Below are 21,164 nucleotides of genomic sequence, written 5' to 3' on the forward strand. Positions count from 1 at the left end.
GTAAGGAAGAAAAGCAAATGAGGCAATTGCTTTGTCACTCTTCTGTCCTCAATCTCTCTGCTACCATTCCTCCTCCTCTGCCCCCAACCTTGCCTGAACTGCTACTGTGTGACCTTGTTGATCTCTATTGTATCTAGTATACCCAAACCTGAAATTTTAGAAACATTTCATCCCTTAGGATTTCAGCTTTCCTATCCTGCTAGCGCTGACAGTAAAGGATGGCTTTAGGGAACCACCTGCAGCAACAGAAATTGTTGAACTATTTGACCAGATAAACTTGAGAAAAATGTTCAGCTTACACATGGAAGGAAATCAGGAAAACATACTCATGGCCATTAGAAAAGCTTTTATTTAGAAAATAACTACTTAAATATAGACATCTCCAAATATAAACACTTTTCACAGGAGACCTTGCATTACTGCCCGACACCAGCAGATGCTGTGGCCAAGGAGTCCATGGGGTCTCCTGATTCACCAGGATTTTAAGGCCAAATGTGGGGTTGGAGGAGTAGTGGCTGTGAGGCTGTTTTTAATTCCTTTTCTTAAATTTCAGTTTCAAATTCCAAGCTAGGCTTCATATCTAGGGAAGATCTCAAGTACAGGAGTTCTGCTAAAACAGGATTTTTAGGGACAGATTCTTAGGGTAAGGGATTAGCAAGAATCTTCCTGTGACTGGATGGGCGGGGGGTCTTGAGAGGCACTTTGGAATCTGTTTGGCTTTCAATATTGTCTCTGAAGCATGGAGGTTAGTGGTGAAACTAATCTAGGATGAGCTACTTCTGGGACCGTGTATCCTGACTCCTAAGTCCCATGGGCTGTCTTCTGCATCTGCAGATATAACCAAATGGTGGTAGTGTACTTTGAAGGAAAAATGCACCTAATCTTCCACCAGGCCTGACTGGTTTGAGATTAATATAGAACCAATACTTTTAATGGATGACTGGAGCTCTGACCCTGTTATTCTAGAAAATTCTATCGGTTACTCAGTACAGGGAGAGGTGGCCACGAGATGGCACACACAGATGCATCTAGCAAGGGAGGAACTTTCAGATGAAAGGAAAATGAAGACCTTAAACACTTCTTGGTAGAAGAAAGCAGTTGAGTTTTGTATAACCAATTTCGGAACACAGTGAAATAAAACACTGTATTTTAGCGGCTTTGTAAATCGGGGGTATTTGTGTATGAAGAGAGACAGAGAAAATGTGTGCTAGACACTGGAGGTGTCTCAGAAGCGTTGGAACACCAGGCTCTGTGCAATCCTGACAAGCTCCTTGCCACCAGCAGAATCCCAACCTAAAGGGTCTCCCCGAGCCTGGCTTTACTTTATCCAAGTCACAGCTTCAGGTCAGGTGATCGCGGAGCACGGGGCCACCCCAGACTCAGTAGGTTACAACCGATGCCAGCACAGCTTCCTGCATATACAGAACACTGGTCTTCTGACTGGAAATTTCTCACTTCCAAAGGCCAACCCCTGCACTTGCCTCTCTTCTCATGGTCACTGAATCACTGGCAAGCCCCAGGGTCCATTTCAAATTCTAGAAATTCTAGTGAGCATCAAGGTTTACAACCCAATCAAGAAGAACAAGACTTGTCTTGTGCCCTACCATGACACGGTTAAGCAATGTGGCAGGGCCTGGGTCTTGGGCACAGGTGCCTCTTGGCGGCCCACCAGAACCTTTCAGCAGACTGAAAGCCAAGGCAGCAGGGATGAGCGGCAGGCACACCAGGCTCAGGTGTACTCGGCTTTGCGGATATAGTTGGATGGGACATAGCCTTTCTTCCCGTTAATTTCAGCTAACCACCACTCTGTATTGCCTGTGACATCTTTGAACTCCAGGATTCTGAGTCTCTGATTGGCTGACACGCTCAACTCATTTGGGTTTCGTGCCTTGAAGGTGTAAACAGCAAAATAGACCTGTGAGGGGAGAGAGTGAGTTAGAAATGGAGCGTGCTTTGCTGTCCATGGAACGTGCTAGGGGTGGGCGGTAGGGGTGTTTTTGTAGCTGCATTCAGCTACTGAACACTTAAATGTGGCCAGTGAGACGGAGAATTGAATTTTTAATCTTAATTTTTAAGTTTAGATAGTTATACATGGCTGGAGGATCCCATAGTGAATAGGGCAGATTCAAAGAAAACCAAAGAACTTAACCAGAGATCTCCCAGTTGTGAATCTGAAAACAGCTTTTTTTTTTTTTTCTTAAAAACAAAAACAAAAACAAAGTGCGTTTAAAAAATACAAGATATAAAGGCTCTACTCAAATTCACAAGATAGGGACAGGTCATTACAAAAATAGGAAAAGAAACTCAAATAGTGCTGGAATTTCATTTCTAAATTCTACATATAAAACACTTTTTTTGAACTAAAAAACAAAACTAGGTTAAATAGCAAGCTTTATACAACATAAGAACAACTAGTAAGCTGGAAGAGCTAGAACTGAAAGAGTGAAAAAAGGTTTCATCAGGACACCTTTTTACTGCCCAGAGATAGTTCTCAGGCGCTCTCTGGACCCCTTTTGCTATCACAGAAGGTGCTCAGTGGTAAGGTGGGGAGGTTCCTGCGTGCTGGGTAAGATCTATCTGTGGGTTCTCAGATCACCTCCAGGTCTGGGCAGGCTTCTGCCTCCACATCTCCTGTGCCCACTCCCACTGGGGTAAGCTGGGGCACTTACCTGGTTGCCCTTTGCCTCACTGCTCTCCGGCTCTTCATTTCTATCTTCCAGAGCCTGGGCTGCTCGTGTACATCCTTTTACAAGGTCTCTACCTTGCCCATTTCGTCCTGGTACAGAGGAACCAACCACCTCTGGATGCCTTGAGCTTCGGCAGCAGCTCCTCAGGGCGGCAGCAGGTTGGTTTATATCTCTGGCCGCATCGACAGAGTCCCCTGGCCTGGGCTGGCAGGTGGGGTCTGGATCTGAAGGGCACCTGGAAAGGCCACTCTCTGGACTGCTCAGGTTCAAGGATGCACTGAGAATTCCTTGGTCATACTCCTTCAATAAAGATGCATCTTGAGGCTGCTTTGGGCAAGGCCCAGATGTAAAGGACACAGCCATGCTGCTGGGGTTGAAGGTTAAGGTGCTGTTGCTGTTCTGTCGTGGGAATCTGGGGGAGGAGCCACTGTGCTCTGACTCAGTGGAGGAGTGGCTGCTCACAGAGGCATCTGAGCGTCGAGCATTATACGGCCTCAAGAAGGAGCTGTACACAAAGCCTTTGGTGACTACAGATGTAGCAGAAGGCAGAGGGAGGCAAAAAGCAGGGAACCAACAGTGAGAAACTGGTTTAAAAGCTAGGTTGATGGTAGCAACAAAATAAGATGCCTAGTGACAAAACAGACCAGAATATTCAATCCTAGGATCCAAGGGACATGGATAGAATGAAAAGCTATGGCTACCTGTCAATTCATTCTTATCACAGGAGTAATAGGGGGCCTGTGGACAATGGAGAGGCTAGTAATTAAAAAATGCTGGGCTTGGTGGCACATGCCTATAATCCAGCAACTTTTGGGAGGCTGAAGCAGGAGGACTGAGTTCAAAACCAGCCTTAGCAACTTAGTGAGGCCCTAAGCAATAAAATAAAAAAATAATAATAAAAAAAAAAAACTGGGAATGTGGCTGTGGTTAAGTGCCCCTGGGTTAAACCCCTGTACCAAACACACACACACAAAACCAAACCAAACATAAAAACCCAAAAATAAACTACATGTTTGAGACTGGGTATACAAAGAATTTAGATCATCTAGACCATGGCTAAGGAAAAGACTCTGCAGAGTGTATGTTCAACAATACTACGTGTGGCAAAGAGGGATCTGAAGACCATCCTTGTGTCGAGGATCTCCTCATACAAGACCTCATTACAAGTTTGAAGCTAGCCTCAGCAACTTAACAAAACACCACCTCAAAATAAAAAGCTAAAAGAGGCTGGGGATATAGTAGAGAGCACCCCTGAGTTCAATCCCCAATACCATTTAAAAAAAAAAAAGATGATTTGGGATACTGTGAACATTGTTCAGTAGAAAGGTGTTCACGGGAGTTCAAATACACAGAGCTCACGTACAGCATAAGCTCACTTTTACAAGGGACTGTCCTCCTGTCTGAGAGGGCACATAATGCTTAAACTCTCCACAGCAACAATGTTAAACTAGGATTATAATTAGTCGCACATTGCTTTGTTCAGAATTTGGCAAAAAGTTACTAAAAATACTTCTATTTTTCAAAGCTTTTTGGATTTTTGGAATCAAGGAAAAAGGATGATAGACTAATGTTATTATTTGTAATCTTATTTGAATTCTGAAAACCCCCCTTGAGTTGTTTTAAAAGTCATTCCCTAAATAGTTAAAACTGTTTACTTTTTAAATTTTCTCCCTATAAACAAAACCCACAGGTTTCCAATCCACACACAAAGGCAAATTTACAGAAAGTGGAGAAGGCAGCTTATCCTGGGGCTTGCGACGGGGCTCCACCAGGCAGCCCCACTGTCTGGACAACATATAAAGCATGGCAAGATCTTGCAAGATAAGTCCCGGAACCTCTTCTGGAATTTGTCAAAACGGAACCAAAACAAGTTGGTTTTGTTTTGGTAATGATCTGACATGAACATTCTCCAGAGCTGAAGAGGACTTTTCGGGTTGTTTTCCTACTTTAGTTCCTTTCATCTGATATCCAAAATGCTTACCTCCATTGTCAATCAGCCAGCGGTTTTGACTGCCCATGGGGTCTTTCTTTTTGATCACACCCACCAGGTCACCTTCCAAAAGTGAGACATCCAAGTCCTGAGCAGCATTGAAGTTTCGTTCTGCCTGGAAGAGTTTCTCGGGGGGATACCTTGCCAGCAGGGAGGCTTTGAGTTCTTCTGACTGTAGCATGTAACTTGGCTGAAAGGCAACAGAAGAGACACATCAACAAGAAGCCCTGCCTGGCCATTACCCTAGCAGCCATATTTAAATTCATCTCAGTCTGAGAAGGGAGGCACTAACCATCAACTGCTCACCACCCCATCAGATGCTTTCATAACTGAGTAAGCCCGTGTAACCAGGCAAATCTCAGGGCCTCTTCGTAATGCTTTGGTACCTTTATAGTTAAGAAAAAATCAAAATGCCTAAGTAATATCACTGGGTTGTCTTATAATTTGCTAGATGCATCTAAATAATTGAGTTTCTCTATCTTGACTTTACCATCTATAAAAACAAGTAACAGTCATAAAAAGAAAAACTAAAGGTAATAATAAATTTGGTTCTCCCTTTTAAGGTAATCTAAAAATCTATGGGATTATAAAGAGCAAAAATATCATTAGCAAAGGCATAGCAGCATATTTTTAGATTATGAGCCCATATAATCTGTTGTTCCTTACCCTAATGTTTAAAATATGGAAGAACTGAGTTATAAAAGCAGTTGATGATTAACTGGCCAAAATACCTTTCTAACTCACGATCAAAAATTGGCAGGCCTAGCAGAATATACCCTTCAATCAATGTATTAATACTTCACTAAGAGCCAAGCTTGACATATCAGGTGTGAGGAAACTACAGATGGCTATTATCAGGTACCAGGAGGCACAGTGCTGATGCTCAGGAAAAGTAAATGAAGGCATGAGCCGGTGACAGATGATGCCCAATATAAACTGACCACCTATAGAGACACAGCCACGTCCACCAACACGGAGGAGGAGGATATGATACTTGCATAACACTTATATGTCAGGGATTTTCTTTTCTTGTACTGGGGATTGAACCCATTAAGCCACATTCCCAGTACGTTTTTATATTTAGAGACGGGGCCTCCCTGAGTTGCTTAGCCTTGCTAAATTGCTGAGGCTGGCTTTGAACTCATAATCCTCCTGCCTCAGCCTCCCAAGCCACTGGGATTACAGGTGTGTACCACCTCATTCGGCATGCCAGACATTTTCTAAGTGCTTTCCATATATTAACTCATTTTAACATGTGAGAACCCTATGATGTAGGTACAGTCATCAATGTCTAGAGATGAGGAACTAAGGCCTAGAACAGAAGCAACACGCTCAAGGACAGTGAGTAAGCATCCATCCTGATGAACCCAGATGATCCAGCTCTGGAGTTCACACTCCATTCTCCCCACCCCATCCCAGGAATTGAATACAGGGCCTCACACATGCTAGACAAGCTCTCTACTGCTGAGCTACCCCAGCCTTTTTAAAATTGTTATTTTGAGACAGTCTCACTAAGTTGCCCAAGCTGGCCTTGAACTTGTGATCCTTCTGCCTCGGCCTCCTGAGTAGCTGGAATAGCAGGGGTTTGCCACTATGCCCATTTGGAGTTCATACTCTTAACCCCAAGGCTGTGTTACCTCTCAGTCCATACTCACCAGGCCCAGGAGGGGCTTTCGAGCTGACTGGCGGTCTGTTGTTTTCCTCTCAAAAGGCTTTTTGGTAACTGGGAGAGACTCTGGGAAGAAGGTGAAGACCTGGAGTTGCTGCATAACCCTGCTGTGCTCCTCATGGAAGATGGCGATCAGGTTCCCCTCTCTGCCGGCAACTTTGAGTAACTGGAGTCAATGGAAAGAGATGAGACAGGAAATGAGAGAATAGGGATGAAAGATCCCTGGGATCAACAGAGCCTCTTTAGAACCAACCGGAAGCTGGAGTTCTACTGCAGTTTGCCGGTGTGAGCTACCAACCGCAGACAACATAAGAGAGGAGGTGCTCTGCATCACCTCCTGGGTGGCAGCATTTCCAGGGATTGCTCAAGGTGGAGAAAGTTTTAAAAGCCCCAGGTTTCATTCAGGGCACCATCAAGAGATCAAGAATTTCTGAAGGGCTGGACTGAACGTCACACTGAATCCCACTAATTCGGATAACCTTTTGAAAAACCCCACTGTGCGCTCTCAGAAAAGCCCCAGAACTTCAGAGATGGCTTTCCCACAGAGGGTAAGGGACTCACTGAAAGGAGCGGCTGCAACTGTTCCAGCGCCTGCTGCACAAAGTCGCAGTGGGCTTCGGCGTAGCCGTGGATGCAGTTGGTGAAGAGGCCCTGGGCATACTGCTGGAACTTGGGCAGCTCATCCAGCAGCTGTGCATTCAGGGCCTCATAGTTGTTCCGGGCAGACTGGAGCTCCTCCAGGGTCTTCTTGTCCTTTAACTTCTCTGCCCGTTCTGTGCAGTTGTAGAAATCCAGAAGCTTGTCAAAGCGCTTCTGTACCAACTTGTGGGGCCCTGTAAACATGCTCAGTAACTGATTCAAGGGAGAGATGACAAGCCGCTCTGTCCTCTCCTTCTGTAGGGACAAGAAAGGCACATTGTTCAGAACCCTTTCTTTCCGAGTCTCCAAAACACCTGTGAGGCTGACATTGTCGTGCCTGTACCAGCTGCTTTGTCCACAGTGGACACAAGCTGACCCCATGCAGACCTGCAGCTGGGCCCCACTAACAGATTCCATAAAATCTCAGCATACACATCAACAATTCTCAAACATCAAGGCATTTTTGCAAAGGATGCTAATCCCACTTTAGCTCCTCAGTTGATGTATGCTAAACTGCACGTGGATATTTTTGCATTAGAAACGAGATGTGATAGGCTGGGGATGTGGCTCAGTAGTAGAGCATCTGCCTAGCACGTGTGAGACTGGGTTTGATCCTCAGAACTGCATAAAAACACATTTAAACACATAAAATAAAGGTATTGTGTTCTCTACAACTTAATTTTTTTTTTTTTTAATGAGACCTGATAGTCTACCGGGTAACATTTGTTATGTGTTGTTCATACAGCTTGATTTTTTTTTTTGGGGGGGGGGGGCAGAGTAATTTTCACATAACTACTTGGTAATATCTGTTTTTTTCTTTTCAAATGATTTTTCTTTAATACCCTACCCTCAATGTTTGTCCTTCTAAACAGATAAAAGAAAATAAAAAGGTACTTGGTAGCATCTCATTAAAAGTAATTTACTGTTAGAACACCTGTGAATTTCCCAAGTGTGCCTCCCTGTTTTCCTTCAGCTATGAGAGAACTCCAAGAAACTCACCCCACCCAATTCTTTTTTTAGTTGTCAATGGATCTTTTATTCTATTTTATTTATTTTTACATGGTGCTGAGGATCAAAGCCAGGGCCTCACACATTGCAGGCAAGTACTCCATCACTGAGCCACAACTCCAGCCCCCACCCAATTTTTTTTTTTTTTTGTACCTGTGATGTGCAATTAATCCCATATACATCTGTTTAGAAGTTCCCAAGCAATTTGGCCTTTCTTCAGAAAATGGCTTATACTTTATAAAGATCTACTTGTTAACATTTTAACTTGAAAGGAATATTTAGAAATTATCTTTTAATCAGAATTACCAGTAATGCCAGATTAAATTTCCTAATTTTCCTTTCCTAGTTTGCCCTCTGAAACTAACTTGATCACAAAAAAATCCATTGAATACACACAGGCCCTACCTGTCCCCCAAACTCGATCATATTCTGAATATAAAGTTAATATGAACATAACTGATGGGCAGAATTAACTGTTGCATGAACTGACATTTGAGATGACCCAGCTACAAGAAATAGGCTGAATATAGCCACTTACAAAATTTGTAAAGAGCTGGTCACTGATGTAGCGATGCACCTTCTCAAACTGCTCCAGGTCGCGGTGTCCCCTCTCCATGCACAGGTCCCACATGCTCACGGCAGCCACCACTTTCACACAAGCTGATTCCTGGAGCCAGTTAGAGACACGAGTAAGAATACACAGAATTTTCTAGCCTTCAGCACTCATCCTGTACAGAAGTCTGAAACAAAGGGTTCCATCATGCAAACTCTCTTCACTAGTATACTATTTCAACTTTGAAACGAGCATAATTTTATAAACATTTATGGGGCACACAAAGAAGCTAAGACTTCTGGTTACGGAAAAACTGGCGAGGTTTAGAGAGCCTAACATTTTTTTGTGCCCTCTAGATGACAGGCTTTCTTAATTCACCAAAAAAATAAAAATTAGAACCAAGATGATTCCTGCAGAATTGATGATCAATCACCTCCCCCTCCTGGAGTCCTGGCTCCCGCTTCACCTTCTCAGGAATGACTGCCCGGACCTCCCCTCCCCTCTGTCCTGCTTCCCCTACTCTGACTTCAACTCCCCTGATGATTTTCACTCTGCTGCTTCCTGTCACTGTAAAAAAAATGAATGCTTGCTAATTGTCTCCATCTCCCTCCCCACTTAGTCAAGACAGTTTGAGTCCAGTGCTGGTTTTCTTTGCCTGGCACAATGTTGGGCTTTGCATTCTGAATTTTTTAAGAGAATATTTATTTTTTAGTTTTTGGTGGACACATCTTTGTATGTGGTGCTGAGGATTGAACCCGGGCCGCACGCATGCCAGGCGAGCGCGCTACCACTTGAGCCACATCCCCAGCCCAGCATTCTGAATTTTTATTTTTTATTTTTTGGTACTGGGGATTGAATACAGGGCTGCTTAACCACTAAGTCACCTCCCTAGCCCTCTTTTATTTTGAGATAGGGCCTCACTAAATTGCTGAAGCTAGCTTTAAACTTGAGATCCTCCTGACTCAGCCTCCCAAGCTGCTAAGATTACAAGCATGGGTCATCATTCCCATACCTGGCTTTGCCTTCTTTATTATGTTTAGGGATGCCTATTAACTCAAAATCTAAAAGTACTAACAACTCCATGAGGGTATTTCAGGGATAAACAAAGTAAACTGATCGGTATCAAAGCTTATCAATTACTCATACATTGGTTTGATATTTTATAATATTTTTTAGATCTTTTGTCTTTTTGTCCTATATCTATACACATAAATAAATCCAGTACTTTGCTGGGGGAATCCTCCCAATTCCTCTTCAATTCAGAACTAATGTAAAACATGATGTCCTTTTTTCTTTTAGAAAAGCATAAAGTCCCCAAATATCAGGCCATATGCCAATATAGATACCAAATTATATGGTCAATGAATTTTAGTTCTTCCAGGCGCTCTATCAGCTAATCTACCTAATTTTATTATTTGGCAAGACTTTTCATTTTATGTAAGTGACAAGATTATTTTACATGTTCTCTCTTCAATTTCTGCCATTGTGGTCAAAACCAAATTGTGCTGTCCACTGAATGGCTATCAATGTTATACATATTCTACCTCAAAATATTATCATCCATTACTATGAAAATGCCTTCTAAGTTGGGGGTTCAGGCTTGCATTTGCTATAGACTCATCAAAATTAGGCAATAACCAAAGAATCTGTAAGGCAAGGGAACATACTTGGTAGCTGCCCTAATATTGTTCTTGTCAAATTTCACTTTAAGCTAATGTGTCCTGGAAAGTTTTATAAGCCTTAGTTTAGATCTAATTACATTTTTTTTTAAACCTAAAGGGAGTTATTTCAGATCAGTGGGCACACTCAATAAAAAATGAAAGATCTGGAAAACAATGTTGGATGCCCACATCAGACCTTGTAACTAAAATAAATTCCAGCTAGATCAATGATTTAAACTTAAAATAATGGCACAATAAAAACACAGGAGATATTTTTTGATCTTGGGATAGGAAAGGCCTTTCTACATGACACCAATTTAAGAAGCCATGTTTTATAGCAACACAATCCACAAAAGCTGAGTTATGGATCCAGCCTAGATGCCCATCAACATACGAATGGATAAAGAAAATTTGGTATATATACCCAATGCATTTTTATACAGCCATAAAAAATGAAATCATATCATCTACAGGAAAATGGATGGAACTAAAGAATACCATGTTAAGTAAAATAAACCATACTCAGGAAGTCATAAAGAAGCTAGAGAGTAAAAAAGGGGTAAAGGGGAATTTTCACCAAAAAAGGATAGGGATGAGTGGGGAGGTAAAGGGGAGGTACCAGGCAATAAAACTGACCAAATGTTACGTGCACATATGAGTATATTGTAAAGAATCCTATTTTATAATTATGATGTACCAATAATAGTAAACAAAATTAATGCAACAGTGCTGATCTTGTAAACATTGGATTATTTTTAAATAACCTACAGGCATTCCAATGAAAAGCACATCTTGGGGCTGGGGCTCAGCGGTAGCACACTTGCCTGGCAAGTGTGAGGCACTAGATTCAATTCTTAGATTTTTTATTTATACATGGTGCTATCAACAACTTAAAAAAAAGCACATCATGTCAAAATGGTGAGTCTAGATTTCTTAACATTCATTGAACAATATGCTCCATGAACAAGAAAGTAGACAGAATTTCTAACTAGAGTGATACTGATACTTACCCGGATATGCTGGAGGTAGAGAGAGAGGTCTCGAATAAAAGATTTAATCAATCTTTCTTGCATTCGGAAATTCTTTTCTGTTTCTTCAAATACTTCATCTTTTATCTGTTCAAAATAAACAAGTGCTGTTAGGAAATTGGGACCTTCTCTCAGTCTATCTTACTGTCAAAATTGTCTTTCTTAGGAACATCTTTCATTTAAATATTAAGACTTTAATGTTCTCCTGAATCATACTAAACTGAATTTAAACACCTCTGTGTGGCTTGAAAGACCTCTAAAATACACATGGGCCCTCCTATCTCTAGCCTCCCCTCTTCACCATCCCCTGGTCCTGCCACACCTGCTGACCCAAGGCCTTTTCTTGAGGGGCTCTCCCTGCCTGGTAGGCCCTGTCCTCTCCCTAGGTCAAACCTGGCCCACTCCCATTAAAGCTCAGATAAACTTTTGGGCCAAGAAGAAGCTCACTTGTCGAAATTTTCGTTTTTCAAAGTATTACTGACATTAGGGGATAAGTGTAAAACTTAGCAACTGAATATTTTCTGGCTTGTACTTTCTTCTAATTGTCATCCTGAATATTTGATATAATAGAATGAAGATTAGAGACTTCAGATCTGCTCTCTGCACTGTTGCTAAACTGCATTTCAAGTCATGCAATCTCCTACCTTTTGTGTCCTTATTGGTAGCATAGGGTATCCAACTAAGTGATCTCTTAAATCCTTTGTAGCTTAATATGTCTACAATTTTAGATTTGCCACCCCAGAGAGATTACAGGTTCCTTAGAGTCTTTAAAAACCATAATAATTATTATATGCCAGCTTATCTGGCCTTCTAATTTGCCTTTGTGTATATTGTAAGTGGCTCACCAAGGAACAAATGGAGGGTTGAGGGATTGGATTCACTTCATCAGTAGCTGCAGGGGCCCTGCTTCCACTGGCTACAAAACCAGAGGAGGGAGCAAGAAGGGAACTGTACCCATTGACAGCAGGCAGGCTGCCCCTGAAAAGCTGTCAGATGCACTGTGCCTTCAGGGGCAGGGATCTCACCTGGGGAGCAAAACCAGTGAGGTGCTTCAGGTGACTGCTGACTCGGTTGGATTTCTTGATAATGGAGTGGATGTTCAGCTTGGAAATTTTCTCCATGAGGCTATCTTCATCACCCTTCCGATATTTGAGCACTAGGGGGCGAGTCAAGATGGTCAGTCAAAAAAGCACTTTCCTGAGCCTGATTAAATGAACCTAACAACCTGAAAACATGCACATTTTCCCAAAACTAATATAAGATGGAAATAACAACTCAAACTGGAGCTAGTGTTTGTCAAAGAGCTTACCGCTGAGTAGACAAAATATTAATCCAAATAATCATTTATGAACAGATTCAATACCTGAAGAACAGCAGAGAGAGGCTGTGGGCAGCTGGGAGAAGAGCTCAAGAGGAAGAGGAGAGGGGCAGAGGGACAAGGGAAAGAACCAAAAGCTGGAGTCAAGGAAATATCTGAGTCTGGTGCCTGGCTCTGTCACTTAACCAAGGTATGGCCTTAAGGAGGTGGTTTTACTTTTTTGAGCCTCATTTTCCTCTGCAATAAAATGCAGAAAGTAATAGCAATTTTGAGCCCTATAATTCCACTAAATTATAGTCTCATATACAAATGAGATCTTTATATCCAGTGGTCTCACATGGTTAAATGGTATACATTAGTTACCTGATTAACACTGTCGTATATCAGGCACGATCTGCAGAAATGCCTAGAGATACCAACAGAAGGATTTCAGGGGGAAGACTGGATGGGAGTAGAAAGGACACTGTTGTAGAAAACGAAGACTACATCACATCAGGAGACAGAACCAAGAGAAAGGGCTCAATGGCAGGGAGCTCTCAAAGCCAGTCAGCATCACATATGAATATGGTTGATGTGACCGAGGTAGAAGAGGGAACAATTTTAGATAACTTTAGATAAAGTGTGGAGAGCAGTAGACAGGGCAGAGGTTACACAAACTAGTAACTAGTTAGCAGTTACACTACATTATGGATTCTCCAAGGATACGAAAACAAGTCAATCCAGCAATCACCATGCTACAGCAGCATGGTGATTAGGGCCTCAGTATTGATAGCATGGAATGAACTGGATCTATTACTTCTCTTCTATCTAGAAGGAAGGTGTCTGGTCAACTGATGGTAAGGTGCTGGAAGGGAACGTGAGGGGCAGGAATGAGGGGACCCCGGGAGGCAGGCAGATTGAGGTTTTTCTAAAAGAAGATTAAAAAGTCCCAAGTTTACAGGAGGCAGTTAAGACCTCCAATTACCTGTGTAGAGAAATCTGAGCAGGGATTGAAGAGAACCGCCCTGAATGAGCAGAGCAAAGGTGCATGCTGCAGACCTCTCCTGGGCAAGCCCTGTCCAGTCTGCCTGGTCTGGGGTCAAGGCTCTCACTGCTTGCTGCTTTGTCACTGGCACCTTATTTCCAATGGCCCACAGAGGTGCTTTTCTTACTATTACTCTATTTTTTTCCCCGGCTATCACATTTGTTCCAAATTCTACTACCCTTTCTTTACCACAACCCTATTACACCTATCACCTGCCTTGTCCAACCCTGAAGTAATTCTTTCAAGAAGGAAGGCATTCTCACAGGGCACACCGACTTTTCAGCAGTAAAGCTGTTCTTACCCAGGTCCTTTCGACGTTTATATTCATTAATGTTAACGTTGATTTCTTTGACAGCAAGGACTGCGCTGGTTAAAGGCACTTTATCTGGGTGGGATTCTGGAGTGGAATTCAGCAGCTCTATTAGCAGCAGCGGGTAGCGCATCACTCTCTGTACTGGTTTGATGAGGAAGGAGCCCAGGTTAATATAATTGGTGCATCCCCTGTAAAGAAGGCAAAAAGAACTTCAGTCAGTTGTCAATAATACAGTGTCTTGGGATTCTGTTATTCCTGAATAGGGCTCTGTCCCTTTACTCTGCTTTCCAGTGTCCTTCATTCAACAAATACGTTGCTCAATGACTGGCCCACATTCTAAGAAATGTGTTGGTAGGGATCTTTGTTGTTGTGCAGACATTACAGAGAGCACTTACACAGACCGTGTCGCAGACAATATGGGTCTACCATTGTATACATAGTCTATTGTTAATTGAAAGTTTGTTATGATTACTTACTGGGCATCTGATAAATACCAAATACTGATAAAGAAAATGTGGTACATACACATAATGGGATATTACTCAGCCATAAAGAAGAATGAAATTATGGCATCTGCCAATAAATGGACAGAACTAGAGAAATAAGCCAATCCCCAAAAACCAAAGGCCAAATGTTCTCTCTGATGTGTAGATGCTAACACACAATAGGGGGAGGAGGGAAGAATAGAAGTTCATTGAATTAGAAAAAGGGAATGAAGGCGGGGGATGGGAATAGAAAAGACAATAGCGTATATTGGACATAACTTTCCTATGTTCATATATGAATACATGATCAGTGTAACTTGACATCATGTACAACCACAAGAATGGGAGGTATGAATGTTTGTAAAATATGTCAAAATACACTCTGCTGTCACAAATAAAATAAAAATAAATAAAAGAAAGTCACCCTTTGAAGGGTTAGGAAAAATCAACAGAATGAGCTCACACATCAAGTAGCAAGAGCACTTACCATTCACTGTACAGGGTCCTACAGGCAGGGGGCATGAGGACAAAGAGAGAGAGCTTATTAGAGAGATGACATTAATTTTTTTCATTCTTCTTAGAATTTACCTACACACTGGGAAAAAATTACGTGGGATAAAAGAAAATGAGGAATGTCTATGGTGGCATATCTAGTCTCTTAAAGTTAGTAAGCCCCTATCTTCACTTTGATCTATTTATCTGTACATTTATAACTTGCCTAAGACCAGGAAAATCTTATCTAAGAAGGTATACTTGGTCTTCTCATATATGCTCTTTATTTTTTTTTTAATACTGAGCATTGAACCTATGCACACTAACCACTGAGCCACATCTCCACATCCTCAGCTTTTTTTATTCTTTATTCTGAGATAGGATCTCAGTAAGTTGCTGAAACTGGCCTTGAATTTGCAATCCTCCTGCCTTAGCCTCCTTGTTCCTGGGATTACAGGGTTATGCTACCACACCTGGTTCTTATACATTCTTGTTTATTTGGACCAAACTATCTTTTTGAGTTCTGCTTTTCCTTTTTCTTCATCTTCCTTTATTTTCCCCAATACTGGGGACTGAACCCTGGGCCTTATGTATGCTAGGTAAGTGCTCTAATTCCTGGCTGCTTCCTACCCAAAATGTTGACTTAATACTTGGTACAGAGGACAAGTGGTTTAAATGGCCAAAAATACAAGCAGGAAACCTTTAAGATTTCCATGTATATAATGAGAAAAGGGCAAGCAGGTCATTTAATGGATCCTGTTTAAGACATGACAGACAGGTGTCATAAGAAGTCTGGGCAAATACAGGCTGACTGCTACAACAACAATAGAAGCAAAGTGGTCAAATCCTACTTGAGATCTGCCAAGGAGTTCTGAAGATGCTTCTGGATCTTCTCATCCTTCTCATAGATTTCCAGCAATGAAATGGCCTCATCATGATTCTGGCAGTAGACTTTGTATGTTCCCTCAAGTTCATCCCGGTGGTCAAGAAACACAGGTCCTTTGGAGTACATAGAGGCATACAGCAATGTCAGTAACTTTCTTCTCGTTATAAAGTGTATCACCAAATTTTAACATCAGCTAAATCCTGTTATAAGACTTGAGGAGGCTATCCATCAAATTAATACATTTCCATGTAATAGCTTAAAGTTGGAATCATTTAAAGCAGAATTAACATTTTACAGAACTACAGATTAAACCCAGGAGTGCTCTACCACTGAGTTATATCCTCAGCCCTTTCTATTTTATTTTGAGATGGGGTTTCACTAAGTTGCCCAGCCTGGCCTTGAACTTGTGATCCTCCTGCCTCAGCTTCTCAAGTAGCTAGGATTATAGACATGCACCACTGCACTGAGCCCAAGCAAAATGTAGAGAACCACCTTATTTATGTATTTATTTTTTAGAACCCACACACAGCTATTCCCTGAAGTCCATTTAATTACAGTAAGGCATTTATAAGCATCCTCCATGTGGGCGTGTGATCAGAACCCTATAAGAATCCCCTCACACTCCAATCTCCAGGAAAATCTGCACAAGGACAAAGAAATCCTTCTACAACAGTGGTTTGTGACTTTTATTTGTGCATAAATTAAAAACATAGGATAAGTGCAATTTATTATGCTATACTATATTATATTTGTAATGTTTTTAAAAGCCCTAATCTGTGGTATAACAACACATGTATTTCTTTTTTTTTTTTTTTAATATTTTTTAGTTGTCAATGGATCTTTATTTTTTTATTTATATGTGGTGCTGAAAATTAAACCCAGTATCTCACACATGCTAGGCAAGCGCTCTACCACTGAGCCACAAACCCCAGCCCCACATGTACTTCTTTATACAGCATTAAACAAAAAAATACAGCAATCAGCATGACAATCACCATACTTTCAGTGACATAAGAAACCAGGAAACATTGCTTCTAGTTAAGTGTTGCTGAAACTTTAAGATAATTGCAACAATCTAATGTGATATAAACCCCTGACCTCACTTGGTAACAGTCACAGATATTGCTAATACTTCATGGTTGTTCCTATGTTCACACTTTATACATGTTAAATTTCAGCTCAAAATTTGTAAAAATTTTTTTCTAACCAAATCCATATACTCTGAAATCTATTCACAGGCTCCTAGTCCATGGCCAGTTAGGCATATAGAGCATATAGTTTCCTAACCAAACTTCTACACAGAAGTTTCTTTTATAGCTGCTTCCTGAGTGTGCTGATTTCCTGGCTTGTTAAAATTATTCTTCCTCTTGCCCTGTTCCTTCTGTCAATATACTCCATCCTTCTACCTTCAGCTTGCAGTGCTCCACAAGAAAACACCTCATCCTTGTTCTCCTCCTTCAAATATGATCCTGCGTCCCCATGACTGTTCCTACTATGGCTCTGGGCATAACCCTCCCTCAGGGGACCCCAACCCATTCTCTATAATGTCACCTTTGTTCTTGTGTTGTGTCCCACAGAATTCCCTGTTCTTGAAGTTAAATCCATTCCCTGATGTACGGCTCCTTTCTCTAAGAGAAACTGGATTGTTTTCTGCCACCTCACCACCTGCCACCCATCTAACTGAAGTCTCACTTCCGCCTCCTGCACTCAGCAGACACAGCAGTGAGAGTGGGGCTGCTACTTTTTGATCTTCGGAGCGACTGAATTCCTGAGCCTCCAATGTGTTCATTCCCACCATCCTGGATTTCCCTGCCTTTTTCTCTGCATTTTTCCTTCTATCCCATTCCTGACCAGCATCTGAGAACTCTCACTTGCTGGCGACTAATATCAGTCACACCCTCTGTTCACTGTACATCACCACCAACTAGCAGAGCTACACTCCAGTCTCCAGGGGTGCATGATCCAAAAATGGGCCATGAAATCTACTTAATGGGTCAAGATCAGCATTTTTTAAATGAAATAAAATGGAAAAGGACACATGAGAAAACATCACATATAGTAAAACAACATGTATCCTGTGCCATTATGTAAAACACCCCCCCAAAAAAAAATGTTTAAAATAACTTAAAATCACAGCCTGGGTCACATAAACTGTTGGGAGATACACTGTAGAGAGGACAGTCTACATTATGTGCTGCCATTGTGTGGCTGAAAAAAATGAGGCTAAGGAACTGGGGTAGAGAAAATGTGCAACTGATGGTATGTGATAAACCGTCTCTGGGAAGAGACTTAAGGACACTAGTAACTGGTGGCTTCTGGTTGAGAAGAGCAGGGTGGCTGGGAACAGAGAGGAGGCTTTTCATTAAGTGTTTTTTTTTTTTTTGTACCTTTCTAATTTTGTGCTATGTAAATGTATTAAAATAAAAATTAGACTAAAAATATATTTCTCTCTCTCTGTTTCCTGGCTGCTGTGAAGCAAGCAGCTTTCTTCTGTTAAGTCCTCTTGCCACAATGTTCTGCCTCAACCTGGGCCCAGAGCGACGGAGTTGGCTGACTGTGGACTGAACCTCTGAAACCTTTCAGATTATTTTCAGGCCCCACTTCTTAAAGATCTCACCTCCCAACATCATCACCCTGGGGACCAAACTCACAACATAGGAATCTTGGGGGACAAACCACATTCATACCACAGCGCCTGCTTTGTGCTAGGTACTGGGAATAGAATACTTCTAATTCTGCCATGGGCTGCCTTCTGAGTGGAGGTCCTCCTCATTTCATCTGAGATCCAACCCGCCCACAGGGGGCCTTCTGCAGGGATGCTCTCCTCATCCAGCTCAGGCTCTGACATCCTGCTTTGGGTCATGGCTGGATGGATGCCCTCCTTACCTTGCTTAACCTGGGACACTTTGTGTTAAGCATCTTTAATGCTGACATACCATCTTCACCCTCCATGAACTCCACACAGAACACTGGCTGCCATCTCTTGCCTGGACACTTTCCTCACCCTATTCAGGCTCTGACACCCAGCTCTCCTTACAGCTCAGAGTTCCTTCCCATCTGCGGATCTTCCCACTTTTGTTATTTTACCATATTTACCTCTAATCTTTTTTCCATATATTTTTTTTTAATTTTTTATTGATTATTTATATGCTGATAATTAACTATGGTTTTCTATTTTTATCCTGTTTGTAAAAACACATTTGCCCAAGACATTAAGAATATTTCATATAATAAAAATTTTAAAAATATCTTAAATAAAACAGGAATGATTCATGTTAACATAAATGACACTTAAAAATAAAATAAAAATATACTAAACTTAAGTTTTTAAAAAATTGCTTATATAATTCATATCAATCTATAAAACCTTTGCTAATGGTTTCACAAAGCTTTAATTTGCCTTTCTTGTCCTTTTCAGATCCTGCACTTATCAGATGATCAAATCCTGTCCTTTACCATTCCCCACTGAAGGAACTGGCTGGCCTTGGGGGTGACAGTCCAAAGCTACACTGCAGTGTTCACCCCCCCACACATATGTGCCCTGCCTGCAGCCCTTCTGTAAGGCAGGGCCACCCTGGCCTGGCTGCTAAGCCATTCAATTTCCACGATTCTCCACCACTTTTCCCTCTGTGCCTCAACACAGCTAAGCCTGCCACCTGAGCTTTGCTTGACTTAGGACAAGAAACGAAGGGAAGAAGAAAAAATATTAAGTGTCATCCAGCAGTGTGATGAAGCCTGGCCTGGGGATTTCCCAGAGGCAAGACCACCTCAGTGCAGGTGCAACTCTCACAACCTACACCTCAATTCACCCTGACAAGAATAGCTTACCCTCCCTTTGTGAAAGAAACAGCTGCCAACTGACCTGGCATGAACATAGGTATGAAGAAGGGGGAAGAATCCCCAGGCTCAGCTGGGTCTGAACGGAGGGCCTCTTGGTCAGGCGGTCCTCTGACCCCTGACTCTATCTGGCCCAGGCCCTCAGCCTGCTCCTACTGTCCATCCTATGTAAGAACAAACCATTTGCTATAAACTGTAAAGTCTTGAGTCATCTTTGATGTGAATGGGACTAAAGGAGAAAAGTCACCCTAGGAAGCTCGTTAACTAGGACTAGTAGAAAGCTGAACACAACAACAAGTAACAGAACAAATTGGAAGAAAAATGAGTAATTACTTGATTATAATTAATCCCTCTCATTGCTTTTATAATTCAAATAAATGAATTATAGGTACTTATAAAATCTTATAAATTGGCCCTTATGCTTTATTTATTACATTAAAGCTGGGTCACCATGGCTTCTTTCTAGTCAACTCATCATTGGCTCCTCCTTTCTCACCTTCCTGGCCTCCAGCAGCAAGGCCCAGGCTGCCGTTTCTTTACTCCTCTATAAAGTGACAGACATACAGTTGTATTCTATGACTGACACAGAGGTTAGTGGTGTGAACTTGGAAGACAAAGACCTGAGCTGAATGTCAGCCCATCGATTACTAGCCATGTATACACAGGCAGATTTCCTTCACTTTCCTCATCTGTAATACAAGACTCAAGAGTAGAGAACTGAGATCCAGTGTGATAATCTTGAGATGCGGAGTGTGTGATAAACACTCAAGAAACATTAACAAGGTTGCACTGTCCTTCACATTCCTCAGCCACTTCCCCCTTCCTTCAGGAGGACAGAGCCCTCATTTTGTTCCCATATCCACTTTTCCCCAGGTAAGTTGGGTAAATGCTGCCTAGTCTAACCCAACAGCATGACCCCTTGCCCCATTCCAGTGATCAGTTTAGGAACATTGGGACTCAGTTCTGGACAATGGCTGGCCACAACCGTCAGTCTGAAAGACACCGTACTCTATGACATCTAAAACTTCTATTACTAACATACTTTACCACCTCAAAACAAGCTGAGGTTAAAGGAGAAGCAGCAGTCAAGTAACCTCTGAACTAAATAAGTAACATGTCACGTTCCTAGCATAATGTTTAGCACCAGGAAGGCCCCTTCCCACCCCCCACCTCCCATCGCTGAAACAATGGCAGGAGCTCATACCTACAGCATTGCTGATTTCCAGGGCAGCCAATAATTGTTTTGAGACCTTAATCACCACTGGCATATTTCCAAAAAGCCCTTCAAAATCGATGTTTGGTACCTGAGAAAAGGAAACAAAGTATAAAGATGCATGGAAGTGAAATTAATGGCATATCACTAATATTAGGAACATCTCTTCAAGGATTACACAAAATTTGCCCAGGTCATAGTCTTTACTTGCTTTCACCAAAAAGTTTCTAGGACAGAGACTTCCAACGTTTAGTGACACACTTTATCCTCAATTCAACTATGCTTCAGTTTGGATGTAGAGTATCCCCAATAGGGCCATGTGTTGAAAGGACTGATTGCTAGCTTGTAGCACTATTGGGAT

General features: G+C 41.9%; 1 protein-coding gene across 3 annotated transcripts in view; it reads right to left on the reverse strand.

The window, feature by feature from the left end:
• Nucleotides 1-282: 282 nt before the first annotated feature.
• The window catches only part of DNMBP (dynamin binding protein), a 100,638-nt gene continuing 79,756 nt past the window's right edge, over nucleotides 283-21,164 (reverse strand). Inside the window, exons 3-14 of one of the 3 annotated variants that reach the window (XM_081267540.1) lie at nucleotides 20,795-20,894; nucleotides 15,719-15,866; nucleotides 14,863-14,880; nucleotides 13,879-14,078; nucleotides 12,261-12,391; nucleotides 11,218-11,322; nucleotides 8,532-8,660; nucleotides 6,908-7,240; nucleotides 6,333-6,512; nucleotides 4,669-4,867; nucleotides 2,670-3,214; nucleotides 283-1,915 (exon numbers count right to left, since the gene is read on the reverse strand). In XM_081267540.1, coding sequence (XP_081123666.1) covers nucleotides 1,730-1,915; nucleotides 2,670-3,214; nucleotides 4,669-4,867; nucleotides 6,333-6,512; nucleotides 6,908-7,240; nucleotides 8,532-8,660; nucleotides 11,218-11,322; nucleotides 12,261-12,391; nucleotides 13,879-14,078; nucleotides 14,863-14,880; nucleotides 15,719-15,866; nucleotides 20,795-20,894 — 2,274 coding nt within the window. In that variant the 3' untranslated portion in view covers nucleotides 283-1,729. The remainder of the gene's footprint in view (nucleotides 1,916-2,669; nucleotides 3,215-4,668; nucleotides 4,868-6,332; nucleotides 6,513-6,907; nucleotides 7,241-8,531; nucleotides 8,661-11,217; nucleotides 11,323-12,260; nucleotides 12,392-13,878; nucleotides 14,079-14,862; nucleotides 14,881-15,718; nucleotides 15,867-20,794; nucleotides 20,895-21,164) is intronic. The other 2 variants (XM_081267538.1, XM_081267539.1) reach the window with 2 other exon arrangements.

The sequence above is a fragment of the Spermophilus citellus genome (assembly GCF_964194105.1).
Source record: "Spermophilus citellus genome assembly, chromosome: 15".
Taxonomy (NCBI): domain Eukaryota; kingdom Metazoa; phylum Chordata; class Mammalia; order Rodentia; family Sciuridae; genus Spermophilus; species Spermophilus citellus.